The 19,108-nt window shown below is 42.8% G+C and overlaps 1 protein-coding gene across 3 annotated transcripts in view; it reads right to left on the bottom strand.

The window, feature by feature from the left end:
• EML6 (EMAP like 6) overlaps positions 1 to 19,108 on the bottom strand; it is a 151,078-nt gene that overhangs the window by 77,595 nt on the left and 54,375 nt on the right. For 2 of the 3 annotated variants that reach the window (XM_060273134.1, XM_060273135.1), the window contains exons 6-11: positions 18,883 to 19,068; positions 18,004 to 18,139; positions 10,580 to 10,781; positions 7,029 to 7,166; positions 4,043 to 4,299; positions 1,836 to 2,048 (exon numbers count right to left, since the gene is read on the bottom strand). In XM_060273134.1, the coding sequence (XP_060129117.1) occupies positions 1,836 to 2,048; positions 4,043 to 4,299; positions 7,029 to 7,166; positions 10,580 to 10,781; positions 18,004 to 18,139; positions 18,883 to 19,068 (1,132 nt within the window). Of the gene's footprint in view, positions 1 to 1,835; positions 2,049 to 4,042; positions 4,300 to 7,028; positions 7,167 to 10,579; positions 10,782 to 18,003; positions 19,069 to 19,108 lie in introns of all 3 variants that reach the window. The other variant, XM_060273136.1, reaches the window with a different exon arrangement.

The following is a 19,108-nucleotide window of genomic DNA, read 5'->3' as shown; positions in this document are numbered from 1 at the left end:
CTGTCGCCTACCCTACTCAGTCTTTGTATCGTGGTAGTCAAAATGGCATATTCATTTCTCTTCGTTTTGTGGCTTTTGTTTTTGTCTTCAGTATTGGCATTTATTTGCCTGCTGATGCAATCATATTAGATACTAAAGGTAAATGTACCCCTGACCATTACGTCCAGTCGCGGACGACTCTGGGGTTGCGTGCTCATCTTGCTCTATAGGCCGAGGGAGCCAGCGTTTGTCCGCAGACAGCTTCCGGGTCATGTGGCCAGCATGACTAAGCCACTTCTAGCGAACCAGAGCAGCACATATGGAAACACTGTTTACCTTTCCGCTGTAGTGGTACCTATTTGTCTACTTGCACTTTGACATGCTTTTGAACTGCTAGGTGGGCAGGAGCTGAGACTGAACAACGGGAGCTCACCCCATTGCGGGGATTCGAACCGCCCTAGGCTCAGTGGTTTAGACCACAGCGCCACCTGCATCCCTATATTAGATACTAGTTCTTAATAAACAGAAAATAACAAATAATCCTTTGTTAGTCCATAAAGCTGTTTTCTCTTTTGCTGCAGTGGACTAACACAGCTAAAACTCTCTGGAAGTAGTTCTTGAGAGCTTACGGTGGAAGTTGTTTGCACAAATCAATGTAAATATCACCAGTGCTTTTTTTTGTAAAAAAAAAAAATGTTTAGGGGTACTCTCATTTTGACTCAAGAAAATCACCATTTTATAGTTCAAATCGGGGAAAATAAATACAGTAAATGGACAAAAGTACAAAGATTCACAAAATGTTTAGGGGTATGCGTCCCCATGCGTCCCCCCCAAAAAAGCACTGAATATCATGTAAGCTTAATGTCAGAATCATTCTATCGCACTGCATGTTTGAGTTTCATATTCCCCCTGCCCATGCATGTTTGATTGCAGTTTCCTTGGGGCAGAGCTTGCAGGCTACTATTTTTTTTTCATGTCAGCTGTATGGTGTGATATAAATAGTAAATCGAAAGAGAAAGTCCTTACTCTGCTACTGTAAGATGCAGCCAGAAGGCCTTTGTCCTCTTGACTCCCAAGTTTGTTTTATAAAATAATTGAAAAGACATTGAAAGAAAACCGCTTTGAAAGCCAGCAGACCTCAGAACGACAGAGGATGCTCAATAGCTTTGCATGCAGCAACTTCTAATATTGTGTTTCCTGAACAATATGCCATGGACAGCTAGCATCCAAGGCAAATCAGGTATTGATTTGTGGGCTTCCAGTGGGCATCTGGTTGTAAAATGTGTGAACGAAATGCTGGACTTAGATGAGCCTCTGCTGTGATGTAGCATGACTTCTTACGCTCTTTATGTTATTTCTACCAACTGTAACAAGTAGTGTCTTCAGGATTGGGGATTGACCTGACTTGGAGGGGATTCCATTGGATCCACAGCCAGTCAAAGACCTGAATGAGAGTTGGTCAAGGCCTACAGAGTGAAACCAGGCAGGCACAGTGAACTTTATATATTACCAATGGACTACTGACCACAAGGTTCCTTGGTAGGAGCTAGCACCAAACCACTAACAAGCTCGAGTTAAAGATATGAGACTACATTTTCAGCTTTTTGCTTTTCATTTCAATCCTACATACTAGTATCTTTTTGATATTGTCCATGTACGTCGCAATGATACAGAGAAATTATTGGCATTGGTCCATCCAAAAGGATACGACATGGTTAGGGAGCAGGGCGGAGGCACTGGGCAGTATCTGGTGCTGAGGCCCACCTGAAAGTGGCTCAAGATCCACTAAGGAAACATTAAATGATCAATCCCAACTATTAAGCAAGCAATCAGTTATGCACAGGACATAGTCTTACCTTTCTTTAGACAAGGAAATCTGAACAATTTAACTAATCCAAAATCGTCTCCAGTCACCAGAACTGCATTATTGTAATTTCCATCCACAGAGTTGATGTCTGTAACGTTGCTATACTTCGGCCAGATCCCGTTCACTTCTGATCCCATCACACACGTCCAGGAAGCCCAATGAATCCCTTTGATTTCATCTTTGCTTGTTAAATGCTTTCCAGCTGAAACGAAATCAGGTTAATAAGCTGTTTAACCATTTGCATTTCAGAAGTAGTAACGGAACGAAATTTTCTACCTCGGCGGTTTTCAAATTTCCTGTTTTAAGGGATTAGTTCCATATCAACCTGCCTGCTAAGGATGTCCTCCATGTCAGCTGTGGGATGACCACAGTTTACTGGTAAATCTTCATGTGCGGAAGGTCACAGGTTCAATCCCTGGCACCTCCAGATATATATGGATATTTCACTACGGGTTTCCTGAGAATCTTGTCAACAGTTTGGTTTCGATTGTACACAATTAATTTTGGCTTCTATTCTTGGCCACTCGCCATCATCACTGGCTGCTCAAAAAGTAGGGCTGGGTGTAGCAGCAGCACCGGACTCCTTGCCTGATCACAAAAATGCGCCACAACTCCTTTGTTTATATTATCACTGTAAGTCTAGGGTTTACAAATCTCGTAACATCGCTGTTGCTTCAGAAGAAGCGCCGTTCATCTGAGCTGCCTGCTGTCCCCAGAAGGCTCTCCTCTGGAAAAGTGCAGAGAGATGGAGTCTGGCTTCCATGCTCAATAGGAGTGATCTCTGAAACCACTCTAAACTTCCTGTTCACTGGCTGGACATGTATATGTGTGTGTGTACATTAAAATAAACACATATATTTAGAATGAGCAAGCCACCCCTCGCCACCCCCTGTGGGCACCCATGCAAGCCTTCCCTATTTTTTGAAGACTTTTCAAAAGACGCTCCCCCCCCCAAAAAAAAGTCTGATTGTAACCTGCATGCATTTGGACCCATTTTGCAGACACTCCAAAGCAATCCCAATGAGCACTGTGCATGCTCAGAAGCCATTGAATACAGAATGACGGCTGGAGAATAAAAATAGAGGAAGGGAAGGAACAGTGGAATGCTCTACTTGGAGGAAATGGCTGATTGGAACTCTGGCGAGGGGCACTCCCCTTTGGCAGTTAGGCTATACTGCAACATTTTGTTGCAGATTCTACTTTTAACAACGGTCTGTGTTATTATTTGTTTGCTTTTTTATTATTATTAATTTCAAGGTGACCTGATTATAGTTTCATGTTCTACTACAGGGAAGATGACGACAATGTTGAAGATTTAGAAACCTTAGTTAGTTCTGGAGTTGTTCTAAATTCTGATAATGGCTACTCCATTATCATTTCTGGTGCACCAGGTCAAATCCTTTCCCACCAGTTCCAGAATAATTTTTAATGAAAGGAATTTGGTTGTTGTCTTTTTTTTAAGTTTTCTGTTACATATTTTATCACATTTCTTTCCTGAATCAACACAAAATGATTTCAATTTGAGCACGACCTTGGACATAATTCAGATGGGGTAGTGAGTCTGACTAGGATGAGGAAACGTCAGGTTCAAAGCCCTGCTCAGTAATGAAGTTCACTGTGTGTGTGTGACCTTGGACTAGTCCCTCTTGTTAGCTCATATCAAGCAAGTCTAGCAGACCTGCCTGAGGACTGCAGAGCAAGCAGGGATGGGAAAGAAGTTAAACCCAGGTTTGCAGTTCAAGAACTTCCCTAAGCTGCACTATTTCTAAGATATTGTGAGAACCATCCTTCAAAACTTGCACTTCTCTGAATTTTGTAATGTATGTAGTTCTCTAGTCAAGTATTGTGTACCAAAATGTACACGCTACGGGAAAATGTGCATTAAAACATATATATTAGCGGGAGAGATGCATTTTATTTGGGGAAATTTCTTTGCAAAAATATGTATACTAGGAGAAATTTGCACTAAAAAGCTGGTGGATTTTCCTGAGGACTTTAAAAACAAATCACAGGCGGATGTGAAAATGTGGAAAATTGAACTTAAGACTTGAAAACAAGAAACGGACTAGAAACTGAAGCTGACAGATTTGCCTTTCCCTGGTACCAAATCAGCCTTTATACCTGTGAAATTTAAAACTGCACAGTTCTATTTACAGATGTTTACAAACCAATGCAAAGCTAAAGGAAAGATCTTACATGGCATCCTGTAGAAGAAGCGTTCTCCCGCACCATCATTAGTTTGCAAGAATTTGCTGTCCAGAGACCAGTCAATGTGAGTAATAAAGCTAGAAGACTTGTTGCATTCTCCAGTTTTTTTGTACCGTTGCGCAACTGCATAGATATCCACGGGGCCATCATTGGAACCCACTGCAAGATAGCAGCCATCTGGCGAAAACTTCATTTCATGAATTACCTCTTTCCGGTCTTTGATATGAACAACCTCTGTCATATCTCTGCAAAGGGGTGGAAATGTCAGCAGCAGGCCTGAAGATGCAAAACGTTAAAACCAAAACCAAGCCCACGCCATCTCAAAAGTCCTGACTTACAGGTGACACTCGGAAAATTAGAATATGGTTGAAAAGTGCATTTATTTCAGTAACGCAACTTAAAAGGTGAAACCAATATATGAGATAGATCCATGACATGCAAAGCAAGATATGTCAAGACTTTATTTGTTGTAATTGTAATTATTTGTCATTAGGCGGGTCAATTATAAATGGAATGTAATTAACGAAATGTGATAGCGATGTTTATTTATTTTTGTTTATTTTTGTATTATTACAAACTATTTGTTTTATTACTGTGGAATTTCCAAAAGAAAGCATTTGTAAAAATTAAAAGAAAAAGAAAAAATAATAAGTTGCATTACTGAAATAAATGCACTTTTCGATGATATTCTAATTTTCTGAGTTTCACCTCTATTTATTACTTTGATTAAAAAGAGCCCACCTTTCAGTTCCCAAAATGTTAAAATAAATAAACAAGTATCTTTAAAGGTTTTATTTAGAACAGTGTTTCTCAACCAGTGTGCCTCCAGATGTTTTGGGACTACAACTCCCATCATTCCTGACCACTGGTCTTGCTAGCTAGGGATGATGGGAGTTGTAGTCCCAAAACATCTGGAGGCACACTGGTTGAGAAACACTGATTTAGAATTCTATTGTCTCAAAACAGCTGCAAACAGTCATCTGAAATAAAAGCCAGACAGATTCATGGTACTTTATTGTGTGGCAATGTCCCTCCCTCCCCAGAAATAAGGCACAAGACACAGTGAAGTAAGTTTAAGTGGGTGAAAAGGCCACAACTTTATTGGTTAAGGATGTTGAGCGGTATTGGCTTAGGCATTGGACCCTAACCGACTATATCCGACTGTAACCCGTGTGTTACAGTCTGGGAGAAATTAACCACCAGAAAGGAGCCCAGTGATGTACATCTACTGGAACACCTCCTGTGGCCACCGTTGGGGGGTGCCCTAAGGCCCTGACCTCCGTAGGCCCAGGACAAGGCTACCGCCCCCGGAACCCCTTTAACGGGATTAAATCTCCAATTTCGGGCAGAGGATGATGTAATCTGCCCCCCCATTCTTTATTTATGCAAATTTCCAATGCCTAACCGCCAAACCAAGTTGTGACGAAATGCTATGAGGTAGGCGAAAAAAACAGATTGGCTAATCCAAGTGGAAAAAAATCCTACCCGGCCCCACGGCCAACCGTGGATTTGTCACTTGGATTTGTCTTGCCAAATATTTTGTGTGTGTGCAAATTAACCTATGATTTATAGCAGTGGTTCCCAAACTGCCCCCGTGCAGGGCCTACTTAAAAATTACCAAGGGTCTTGGAAGACCACTTAATGATTTTTCTGCCTGTTGTTAGGGTTGCCAGACTCAATAGAGGACAGGACTTCTGTGCCTTTAATTGCCCTGCTCTCTTTTGAGTCTGGAAACCTTAAAGAGAAACCAGCAGACCCTTTGTTTAATTTCCCTACCTGTTGTAGCAATTGCAATCTGCTGTGTTAGAAGCTGTACAACTTTTAACTGTGTCCTTATTCCACCTTTTATGTCTTAGATATTGTATTATAGTTTGAATTCCACAGAATTCCACAGGGAGAGGTGTCAGGTTCTGCACTTAAGACAGGAAGAATCTGCTGCACAAATATAAGATGGGAGACACCTGGCTTGCCAGTAGTGCATGTGCAAATGATCTATGGGTCTTAGCAGACCACAAGCTGAACATGAGTCAACAATATAAGGCAGCAGCAAAAAGCTAAAGCTATTCTAGGCTGCATCAAAAGAAGTCTAGTGTCCTGATCATGGTAAGTAATAGTCCAAGTAATTAGGGTCTGGAAATCAAGCCTTATGAGGAACAGTTGAGAGAACTGGGTATGCTTAGCCTGGAAAAGAGCAGACTGAGAGGAGATATAACCATCTTCAAATACTGTCACATGGAGCATGCAGCAAGATTGTCCCCTCCTACTCTGGAGGCTAGGACCTGAACCAATGAATTCAAGTTACAAGGAAGGAGATTCCAACTCAACATCAGGAAGAACTTTCTGAAAGTAAGAGCTGCTTGGCAGTGCAACAGACACCCACAAGAGGTGGTGGACTCTCTTTCCTTTGAGGTTTTCAAGCAGAGGTTGGATGGCTATATGTCATGGATGCTTCTGTTGCGATTCCTTGGACTAGATGACCCTTGGGGTCCCTTCCGATATGACAATTCTATGATTCTATGGTAATGTAAAACCAGCATTTGTATCTCACATACAGAATAGCCCTTGTAAAGAAGAAATATAGCCTATATCCCACTGAGACGCATCCCTTTCTCATGCCAATATTGGTTTAAAGAAAAGGAGGGGAGCTGTGCCCAGCTTCAAAGACAATATTATGGTATGTTAAAAATATTCCTCATGCTGTCTGAACTGGGAAACTGTTGCTTAAGTGCTGCTTTAAAATCAGGTTATCAAACTAGGATCTGGTTAGTGGAGAAAGGGAGTGGCAAGGAAGGGAGAGGAGAACTTATGGGCACACAGCTCGTTCTCCGGCAAACAAACCATGGCTTATCAGAAAATTATGAGCTGGGCTATGGACTTGTTATAGAATGGCGGAAGTCACACCCACAATTTCATATTTGGTCCAAGTTTTTAGAATATGCTTGCTTTCGTTAGATTAATTTTCTTTTTCTCCCACCTTACTCTCAGAACAATGAAGGAACCATCCTTCATTCCCAGTGCCAGCTGAGACCCATCAGGACTGAAAGATACACTTCGCACAGCTTCTTCCATATTGCAACGGGCAATCAAGGCATGATCAGCAAGGCTCCATAAGCTACACAAGAATGAAAAGGACAAGAGAAAACTTATCATTGCAGAATATACTATTTATTTTTACTTGGTAGCAGAAACTTTTGTCCGGCTTCTACTTGCCGCTCTCACTTCCTATTACACTGTTCCCAAATGATGAAAACCTGCATTTTTAATTGTATCATTAACAAATTCACACAAAAAGACCCTCAATAATCATTTGGATGCTACGATTAGAATATAGGTGTTTGAGATGCTGGAGAGGTTTTATGCACATTTTTTGGGTGGTTTCTTCTAACCTTAATGACGGGTAATAGGCTACTGAGTTATTTACGCTAGAATTTCCCAGGGCTTCCTTCTCCAGAGCTCTGGAATGCCTATCAGTAGGTGAGCTGGAAGATTTAATTGCATTAGGAACTGGATAGGAAACAAAGTGTGTACATACTCCCTGAAACTTCAGGCCCGCTGGATAGAAAGTAGGAACACTCTCATGGTCCATGGATTGTATCCAACAGAGACATCTTTTTGGTGCAAAGAATTCTGCCTGCACAACAGGGCTCCCTCTTCTTTTCCCACATGCCCCATGCACAATTTGCTCTGGAGGGTTGGGAGAAACTCTGGACGAAATCAAGCATGCATGTATGGGGATCCAGATCCATGGCAAGAGGTGTGGGAGAAATCTTGTTGTGCATGCAGAAGTCCTCGGGCTATTTGGATGATTTTTGGGGGGTGCAGCCCTATGTTGATGGAGAACAGCCAATGTACACTTGCTGCTTCCTTGTCCTGAGTGACGAAGTCATTTGCCCTGTGTTTGTCTGTTTATATATTGTTTATACTGTAAAAACAATGATTCTTCAATATCAACTTTGTTGGACTGGTCATGTTGTGCCTGATTATCGTCTTCCAAAGCAACTACTCTATTCCGAACTTAAAAATGGGAAGCGTAATGCTGGTGCTCAACAGAAGAGGTTTAAAGACTCTCTCAAGGCAAATCTTAAAAAATGTAGTATAAACACCAGAATCTGGGAATCACTGGCCTGCGAGCGCTCCAGTTGGAGAACAGTCTTTAGCAAAGGTGTCATGGGCTTTGAAGACGCTCAAACTCAGGACAAAAGGGAGAAATGTGCTAAGAAGAAGGCACGCTTGGCAAAGCCTCACCATGATCAACTCCCACCTGGAAACCAATGTCCCCACTGTGGAAGGGTGTGTGGATCCAGAATTGGCCTCCACAGTCACTTACGGACTCACTGTTAAAACCGTGATCATGGAAGACAATCTTACTCGGCTACAAGTGATCGCCAAGGAAGAAGAAAAGAAGATATATTGTAAATCACTTTGAGTTAACTTGTTTTTAAAAAGGTGACAAACAAATTTAATAAATAAATAATTAAAATGACCACTTGGTAACAATACATTTTTAACAAGATGTGATGCCCCGGGGGCCATGTATACATCACACTATCTTAATGTCTCCAGCAAAACAAAGCAGAACTATGGTCGGTCTCCAGATTGAGTCTTCTATACCCAGAACCAACATTATCTACATTACACCAACAACCCGCACCCAGCCAGAACATTGCACCTGGAACACTGGCAGCTGCTTGTGCCTTCTTAAGGCTATTTGTCAACCCAGCCCAGTGTTATCTGCGCTCATTGGTAGTGTCCCTGTAGGGTTTGCAGGAAAAATCTTTTCCCTTGCCTGCTACCTAATTGTCTTAACTGGAAATGCCAGGAACCTAATGTGGACCCTTCTGCATGCAGAGCATGTGCTCAGCTACCCAGCTATGTTCCACCCCCAGTACACTGACAAATCTTTCCACCAGGAGCAAACACCAGTTTCTGCTAAAGTTTTTTTTTTTTAAATGCAATATGCAAATGATGCCACAAAGCATATGCAAGGCATGAATCAGAAAATCACAGATATTTCAACATGTTCAGCACATCAAGAATAGTTAGTATCAGATGCTCAGAATGATAAAAATGAGAGGGAAAGGCCCGTCTCCTAGGAAACTGGCTTCCTCGGCTTTTCCCGTGAATTACAGAATTACCCTGACATCAAACTGAAGCGATACAGGAATGTACTAAGTCAACTAGGAAGATCAAGTTTAATGCAGGAGTTCATCGAAAGGGTTTGGTTTCATTGGGGGGGGGGAGCATGGCAAACCTTATATTAACGACTATGCTCAAGACAGTTTCTTCAGACCAACAGTCTGAAAATGCAAGGAATATAGGAGAAGGAGAAAGGTTCCACATTTGAATGTTTAGAAAAATTAGGAAGGAGCATAGCTGCCTTTTAACAAGTCAGACTATTAGTCCATCTTGTTCTATGTTGTCTACGCTGACTGGTAGTGGCGGCTGTCCAGGGTCTCTCCTAGCCCTCATGACACAGAGTGTGCCGGTCAGTAAATCACACAGTTCCAAGTTGGAGTTAACTCTTTATTAGCAAAAACACAATATTCACAGACTTGGCTGAGTGTCAGGACTAATGAGCCCAGTGGCAGCGTTCCCTGTGGGTCTTACTCCATGAAATCAGTTGCTGAGACTAAAGATCCCCGCCTCCACACAGTTGTCTTTGTGTTATCCTGCGAACCGTCCTGAGGCCTGCGGGTACAGGGCAGCATACAAATTTAATAAAGAAGAAGTCATCGTCGTCTCCTCCTTTCCAGGGCTTTCCCCAAACAATTGGAGACTGTGCATGTGTGCAGCCAATCTCTACTCTGCCCTTTTCATGCCTCTTCTGGGTCAGGGAGACAAGGGGGAAGGGGAGCTTGTCGCAGCAGGAGGGGAGACACAGATGCATGCTCTTTTCTAAGCAGAAAGTTGCCAAAAAGCTAAGACTGCTCAAAATCTAGCAGCTGCTTGCACTTCTCAGAAAGTCTGCTTCAGCTTCCTTGGGAAGCTCTGCTATCCACTTGTCTAAAACCTTGACTTCTGCAATCCTTAACCACCCCAAAGAATTGTGTTCTCTTGGAACTACTCCAGCTTATTCTATCAGACACCTGGCCACTGAGTTTATTTACTGGAAACTTATGCTGGCTGCTGCATCCTCCCGCATCCCATAAATGGGTTACTTAGCAACAACCTCACCAGTAAAAGAGCTCAGATCTCGGAAGCTTTACTGGTGTTTCAGAACAATTAATGCTTGAGCCTTCCTCTTGAGAAAAATTAACAGGAATAGTTTTCAGAGCCATAGTTCAGTGGTGGAGCATCTGCTTTGACTGCACGTCCTCTTTCATGATGCATGTTTGTGTGTGTGTGTGCAGAAACCTCTGACTTTTATAGGGCTTGCCGCATACACTGCTTTACTTACTTTGTGCCTCTGGCCCGACTCCCCACTGGTGTGCCCCCAATGCCCCCAACCCCATTTTAAAGCATGGCAGCTCCCCAAAATATATGTGGCAACAGTCCATAGGCCATCTTCTTGCACTCTTGCCTTACCGCACAGATCGATCATCGCTGCCGGTAACAACTAACGGTTTCTTGGGATGCACCGCCAGGGCCCAGAGCTCTCCTTCGCAGTGACCTTGCATTATGAGCATCGGCTTGTCTCTTTCTCTCACAATGACCTCAAATATTTCGCTGTCCTGCGTCCCTGCTAAAAGCCGGTCTGCTTTCCAGCACACGCTTCGGATGGACAAACCTGGGAGAGGACAGAATAGCCTTAGAATGACGATGGCTGGTTATCAGTCCATTTATATGGGACATAGAATCATAGAGTTAGAAGGGACCCTCTGGACCACAGGCTCAAACCACCAACCTTCTGGTCAACAGCAAGACACACTGATCCACTGTGCCACGATTCAGCCAAAGTTAAGCCCTTAAGTTAGGGTTGCCTCAAATTCAGGATGAAAGGGTAAAATGTGCTAAGAGGAAGGCACACTTAGCAAACCCTCACTGTGATTAACTCCTGCCCGGAAACCTATGTCCCCACTGTGGAAGGACGCGTGGATCCAGAATTGGCCTCCACAGTCACTTATGGACTCACTGTTAAGACCATGTTCATAGAATACAATCTTACTCGGCTACGAGGGATCGCCAAAGAAGAAGAAGAAGATTCTGAAGAGCATATAAGAGCATACTATGACGACTCTCATTTTAAATACCCCTACTATATCTAGGCTATAGAAGCTGTGATATATTACTGAGGGGGGCAGGAGAAGAGGAGAGGAAAGCAAGTCTTCAACCACTAGTTATGCCTGTGCCTCATCCAGTATAGAACTGAATTGAATAACTCTTTATTTGTGTCAGTCATCAGCCATATCAGTATAACAACAATGCAATATACAAAGAATAGAAATAAAAAGTCAATTATATAAAATACATTTTGGGGTTTTGAATCAATAGTCAAATGGTGGATCTTATTCTGATTGGCCCAGCTAAGAACCTTGCAACCTTTGCTGTCACCTGCTCATCTAGATCTGCCAAGAGAAAGGACAGTGTTGCAGTGGTTGGGCGACCTGGAACAGACGATAAAAGAGGGGTGATAATCTCATTCCTCAAGTCTTTATAAAGAGTGCAAGCCAGAAAGGCATGCACCACCGATTCGGGGCGGCCACAGGGACATGAGCGTTCTTCGTATGGAATCTGTTGGAATCGTCCCTCAAGGGCAATATAGTCAGACATTTTGGCAAATTAAAAAAATCCACCCAGACAGAAATTTCACCCCTGGAAAAAAGTATGCGTTCTGGAAAAAGAGGACATGTGGCAACTGTACTTAAGTTGCACTGTTTCCTGTGGGTGTGCAAAATGTGCACTGAAAGCAATGAGACTTAAAAGCACTCAGCCCTGGCTAGCTTCTGCCTGCAGTGGGCCAGTGCTCCTTCAGTTGGTATTCAGTGCAGCTCATTAACTCTACAATGAATAAGAATACAGGTAACTCGCAGCTTACATGAGGATTTGGTTTCTGGGAGTCCATGCATAAATTGGAAATCATGTAAAGCAACTTGTTTCCTGCTTGTCTCATGATTTCTAGGCACGGGTCTGAGCAGTCTTCTGTTTGCCCCGCTGCTTCCCCCCAGGGAAACCCTCTCTTTACTGCTGAATCGGAGCAAACATCAATCCGTGGAAAATCTGATGGACATTTGCTCTGATTCAGCAGTAAATAAGAGTCTTTTCCTGTGGGGATGCAGCAGGGCAAAAGGTAGCGTGGATGGGCTCGCAACTGCCAAGTCCAGTGCTGTCTATCAAAGATGAAAGGCAGCTCACCTGGGGCTTGTTAAGGCTGCCTGCCTGCCAGGGTCTGCAAAAAACAGGGCCCAGCAGGCCAGAAAATACCAATAGTGTACTACATATCTCTTCATGGGCCGCAAGGTGGAAAGACCTCATTTCAGATGCTGATTTTCTGATTCGGCACACACACATATTTTTTTATTAAGGTAACTGCTGACACCTGTTCACAAAACACCATTCTTTCCATTCTTCAGCTCTTGTAGTAGCCAAAGGTTAATTTATGTAAATGCACATGCCGTTCTTTATTAAGTGCTGTTAATTGAGAGGTATTTTATCTGATACGAATCAGATATTGGTCCTTTTCTCGCTCTCTAGTTTACCACCACTGACTATGTTAACGAAGTGCATATGGATGAGCACTACAGAGCAGTTAATTCTTGCTGCTGGCAGGCTTGCAATCTGTTTTGTCAGATAAAGCTCTCTTCTACTGTACAATAAGCAGATGTGCCCTGCTTCCAAAAACCTGAAAATAAAACTGACTTTAATCTCATTCTTCCATCAAACTACAGGTTTGCTACGTTTCATGGGGATTAAGTCACTACATGACATGGTCTAATATTAATTCCTGGTTCAGACTCTGAAAAATCTGGCTAGTTCAGCCTAAGGGTCTAATTAGCCTAAGGGTCTAATTCAGTCCAGTATCCTGCTGAAGGATATAACAAGGCCAGCGGAAGTGATGATATTCCAGCTGAACTATTTAAAATTTTAAAAGATGATGCTGTTAAGGTGCTACACCCAATATGCCAGCAAGTTTGGAAAACTCAGCAATGGCCAGAGGATTGGAGAAGATCAGTCTACATCCCAATCCCAAAGAAGGGCAGTGCCAAAGAATGCTCCAACTACCGCACAATTGCCCTCATTTCACACGCTAGCAAGGTTATGCTTAAAATTCTACTAGGCAGGCTTAGGCAGTATGTGGACCGAGAACTCCCAGAAGTGCAAGCTGGATTTTGAAGGGGCAGAGGAACCAGAGACCAAATAGCAAACATGCGCTGGATTATGGAGAAAGCTAGAGAGTTCCAGAAAAACGTCTACTTCTGCTTCATTGACTATGCAAAAGCCTTTGACTATGTCGACCACAGCAAACTATGGCAAGTTCTTAAAGAAATGGGAGTGCCTGATCACCTCATCTGTATCCTGAGAAATCTCTATGTGGGACAAGAAGCTACAGTTAAATCTGGATATGGAACAACTGATTGGTTCAAAATTGGGAAAGGAGTACAACAAGGTTGTATATTGTCGCCCTGCTTATTTAACTTATATGCAGAATTCAAGTATTGGAGCCTCAGCTTCAGGATCTGTCCTTCCAGTGAGCACTCAGGGCTGATTTCCTTCAGAATGGATAGGTTTGATCTTCCTGCAGTCCATGGGACTCTCAAGAGTCTCCTCCAGCACCATAATTCAAAAGCATCAATTCTTCGGCAACCAGCCTTCTTTATGGTTCAGCTCTCACTTCCATACATCACTACATAAGTTCTAAACCTAACTCTAGTCAATAATCTAGCCACTGCATTTTGAACCAGTTGAAGTTGCCAAGTTGTCTTCAAGAGTAGCCACACTTAGAGCTCATGAAGCATCATGGCCAAGTCATTTCTGCCAAAAAGGGGATATATACTTGGCAAATCACATGGGGCTGGAAACAGGAACTCCTTACCACCGAGGAAACTTTGCCCTCCAGTGACAATGCTGGATGCTGGATTATCCGCAAAATATGAAGCAGCTTCGTCTAAGGGAATGCAACCCTGACCAGAACAGGTTGTCTCCAGATTTCCTGGGCTTGAGAACTTGGAACACATAACTTCTCCAGTCTTTTCAGGACATTTGCATAGGCAGTTACACAGACATTCCCCCCGTGTAGAGGGGCCCCTCCCCTCATGGATACAAAAGGAGTCAAAGTGCATCTACACAATTCTCTGCAAGCGGAATTTTGTCTCAATGAGCCAATTAGTATTAATAGTTTATACCTCTACATCTGCGAGCTGCAATTTTTTTGCCCTCGTGTGCTTTTCTCCAAATGTTCTCTACACAGAATCAATGGCTAATAAATGACATTAATTTGATGAACCCCTAATGAGACCCCCTTCAAGGCTGGAATGCATTCTAGACCCCCTGCGGGAGGTTAACTGACATGCCTTTATAAGCAGCACATTAGGGATAAATGACATTTATAAATAAATTATGGCATCCTACTGTTGCCTATCATTCCAAAGAGAAGATTTTTGCCCCTCCATAAATGTGGTGACTGTCGCTCTCCTGACAATTGTAAAAATATATATGGAAACTGGAATTGCTCTAAAACAAAAGGATAGTCCACAATTTTGATAAAGTGTCAGGCGTAGCTCTAGCTGCTTTAGCCCAAACGTAGCAGAGTATCGCTGCACAACACGGAAACTTCCAGAGGTTTCAATGACTAGACGTCTGGACGCAGAATAACTATATACAGGATTTATTAAATAAAAGAAAAACAGAGTTTCTATATACAAAGCAAAGCAAAATAAATCCTTACTCTCTCTCTCTCAACCATCTGATACAGCACATCTCCTTCTAACTCTCACCTACACCACCACACAGAACAAATGTGCTAGCATTCCTTAATAACAGAGTTCAGTGCTGACCTTCAACCAATGAGAGAGTAGTTGCTATGTCTCTGGCAGAACTTGGCTTTCTGCCCAGTCTTAATTGACTCCCAGAGTAGAGTCTGATTGTTTCCCAGAGAACCAATTAACAGAAACCTGAACAGTTTTTATGTGATTCTTACCCTAGAAATTAGCTTTGTCATTCCCCACTCTCTCATTCTCTCTCTCTTACAGACACAACCAAATATATATATAAATACAGGTATATATGGGGACACACGGACACATGGACACACACACACAAGTGTTTATGTAGGAATAAAATACATTGCATCACTCTTCCTGAAACATTTTCTGCACCCACCCCTATGAGCTATATCCCCAAATGTGCTTGGTTTTCCTCAGTTAAACTGATTCAGCTGGGCTTTAAGACCTGGAGTTACTGGGAATTAACAAAGTTTTCTTCCTTAGATAAAGGCTTGACCTCCAGAAGCTGGAAAATATTTTATCAGTTACACTGCTTACTTTTGACCTTGTAGGGTCTTCAGACAAAAAAACTGCTGTAGGAATCTTTTTCAATGTTTCAAAACACAACACAACATCCCCACTCTGTCCATGCCAACAAATGTATCTTTTAATAAATCTGGGGTGAGTCCAAGTAACTCAGAGTTATCTCATTCCAAATTTACTATGGGGCATTTCTTATTGATACACTAATAGGTTCTTTGAAACACCTCAGGAATGACCAAGTCAGCTTCTTCTGAAGAAAAAGCACCCACACACCCATTTGTTCAAACATACCATATACGTATACAAGCACCTATGCAATATTGGACTATCTACAAATCCTGCAGAATTTGCTTATTACCCAAAGAACTAGCATTCTTTTTTGAAAAACAAACAAACAAACAATTGATGAAAACGCCCCTCTGATTCCAAATATATTCATCTGAGTCTATCTTTTTAGCAGTGGCGGAGCAAGCCGATTGGGAACCTGGGGCAGCACGCCTGCCCTGTGCCCAGGAGTGGAGCCAGCCAGCCACGAGTCGGGGACAGCCAGGGCAGGAAAGCTCCACAGGGCCTCCGAGGAGGAGCCTGCGCTCGCCTAAGCCACTGCGTCTCTCCCAGGAGTGCCACCTGGCATTTTGTCACCCCCCTCAGTGGTGACACCAAGGGTGGCTCTCCCCTACCGCACCCCCCTTCCTCCGCTCCTGGTTCTTAGGTCAATTAATTAGTTGGAGGTTCTTGAGAAAATGGTTTCCTCGCTTAGGTCTCTGGGCAAAAACCGGCCTTTGTGAGAAGAGGATACTTTAGAGTAACTAGGATGAGATCATTGGGTTGAAGTGCCTGTGTTACCTCGTACTACAGTGCTTCAAGGCCAGAGACTAATTGGAAAGTGATTTCAGCTGTGTGGGAGCACACATATGTTCAAGTGCTAGAAGATTCTAGATTGTACACCTGCTGATTGGCTTAGGGGATTCGCCCCAATTGCAATTGCAATGAAGCTAGCCTTTTGCTATTGGGCCCTCCCTCAATCTCCATTTCATCTCTGCTGTGTCTTCATGTTGCCTTCTGTACCTATTTCTTTGCACCACCCGAGAGATCCTATTGTCTGTGATTTCTGAAATCTCTGTTCTGTGGGATGTATAGAAGGATAAGGGTTGGGAAGATAGCTTTGTTACTTTATTCTGATTTGTGATTCCCAGCTATATCTCTTAATTGGCTGTGGCTATTTTTATCCCCATCATTTTGAGGTCCGCCGAGTACACAGGTGCTTCAGCCTTGGAGAAATGTCAGTGCCCATTTCTATGGATTTAATGCTGTTAACACTGATGAAGCTCAAACTGTGTCTACAAAGGAGATCCTGCAGAGAAGTTATCCGGGGAGATAACTTAATGGATAGACCACTAACTACAAAAATGCAACGGCATAAACAGCATCAAAATCTCTTATTCGCTATTTATAGAAGCATAAATGGGGCCACACTGCCATCATATTGGAGGCAGGTGACACTAAAACAAATGAATGGAGAAGATCTCTAGCATTTTCAGGTAGCAGGAGCAAGAAAAACTTTTTTTTGTGACAGTACAATGTTATAGCTATTAGGCAAGACTTTTATGCCAAGCATAATTCCACACACATATTTCTGGAAGGAAGATTCACTCCATTAAAATACATGGGACTTACAACATAAGAACTGTCTGGATCAGACTGGGATCCATCCAGTCAAGGGTCCTGTTTCCAGCTGGATCCTTTCAGGGTGCCCACAACTTAGAGCATCTTCACATGAGCACCTCAGTCTGTAACACTTGCTAGAAAAGAAGCCAGTTGCTAGCCAAGTTGCTCACTAGGAGCTATCCATGGTCCTGAAACTTCTGTCCAGCCTTGACTCCTTTTCTGTGGAATCCAGAACTGGACCAGAATATGACATCATATCCCATAATACTCCCACACATAGCATTGTTAGATGCAATCATGCAGAGTGCTGCTGCTGCTGCTAAGCATTGTACTGCACTGCCACAAGATAATCCCACGAGGGGTTACCAACCGTGGAGGAGACTCAACAAGAGAGCAGCTTTCTCTGGACTCCCTCAAAACTGAAGCTGGCCCACAAATACTAGGTTTGGTGGACAAATATTCTGACCTGCTATAATGCAGCTTCCTACATTGTCTGTTAAGGCAGTTTGAGTATCAGAGTAACACACACACACACATTGCAATTTGCAATCCAAATGCTATATCCATTCATTTTGCCACCTCCAATTATTCTGCAGCACCACCCAACATGAAACGAAGCAATTGGTTTTGCTTCACTTGGGGAAGAGGTAGTTTCGTAAGCTACAATTGTGAAAACAAAGGCAAAACCTGAAGGGCAGATATGCTAACTCTTGTATGTATTCCACTGCCTCCTCAGGATCACAGCAACAAGGATTAAATTCAAACTCAGAGGAAGAGAAAAGAGCAAAAATACTCATGTTTTGTATTGCATTAAATACATTACAAATAATTTAATAGAATCCTAGAAACATAGAGTTGGGTCAAAAGTATTTTCATTACCTTTATAGCCTTGCTCATTTTCCCTGAGATCAATTTTAGTTATGGGCTTAAAAACAGTGTCCCACAATCGAATGCAGCCATCTCTCCCACCGGTGGCAAAACCTTCTTCGCATGCATACATGCTAAAAATGCCAGCCTGTGAGTGAACAACACACATACTTGAACTGAATTTTTAACAAAAGGCATTTCAAAGCCCAAACCTCTTTGCAAAGGGCTTAAATGTAATCACACTTAAGTTGGCTTCACGTAAAGCTTGTTTTTCCTATGAAACTCTCATTGTTTATATAAACCTGATGTTTTGATGATTTCACCATATATCAGGGGTCAGAGGCAGAACCTTTCCAGAAGTGGGGGAGCAAAGAATGAACATGATCATGTTTATCATGTGATGGTCACCAAGTAAACACCTCCCTTAGCATGATTTATAAGTCAGGACCTCCACACAGAAAACCTAACTTCTTTTTTCATTAACAAACAGCCTCATCCAGGGTTTGCCACGTGGGACTCCCAGATGTTGCTAGGTTCCTACTCCCAAGGTCCCAGTTCTCCTGGCCAATGATGAGCTGGATGATGGGTGATGGAAGTTGCTGCATTGAAGAAGAAGAATTTATTATTTATTCCCCTTCCATCTGGCTGGGTTTCCCCAGCCACACTGGGCAGCTTCCAGCAGAATATTAAAATACAATGATTCATCCAGTATTAAAAGCTTCCCTAAACAGGGCTGCCTTCAGATGTCTTCTAAAAGTCAGGTAGTTGTTTATCTTATTGACATCTGATGGGAGGGAATTCCACAGGGCGGGCGCCACTACTGAGAAGGCCCTCTGCCTGGTGCTTCATTATTTTCACAAAACAAAACCGAGAAAGTAGAAGGCAACTTACACCATGAGCTCCTTGAATCGTGCGGGCTAAGGTGAGCCCTTTCCAGACGTAGATGTCTCCATTTAAAGCACCAGAGTATGTGATGTCATCTTTTGCGCAGGACAAACAGAGGATAGTTTGCAAGTCTCCTGTTTTACCAAATATTCCTCTTTTGGCTGTCAAGGCATTTCCGCACAGCGTCCAAAACTGCAACGAAAAGTACAAAAAGGAGTCTGCGACATTCGTG

The sequence above is a fragment of the Zootoca vivipara genome, chromosome 3 (assembly GCF_963506605.1).
Source record: "Zootoca vivipara chromosome 3, rZooViv1.1, whole genome shotgun sequence".
Lineage (NCBI taxonomy): Eukaryota > Metazoa > Chordata > Lepidosauria > Squamata > Lacertidae > Zootoca > Zootoca vivipara.
This window is presented reverse-complemented; position numbering and strand designations above follow the sequence as displayed.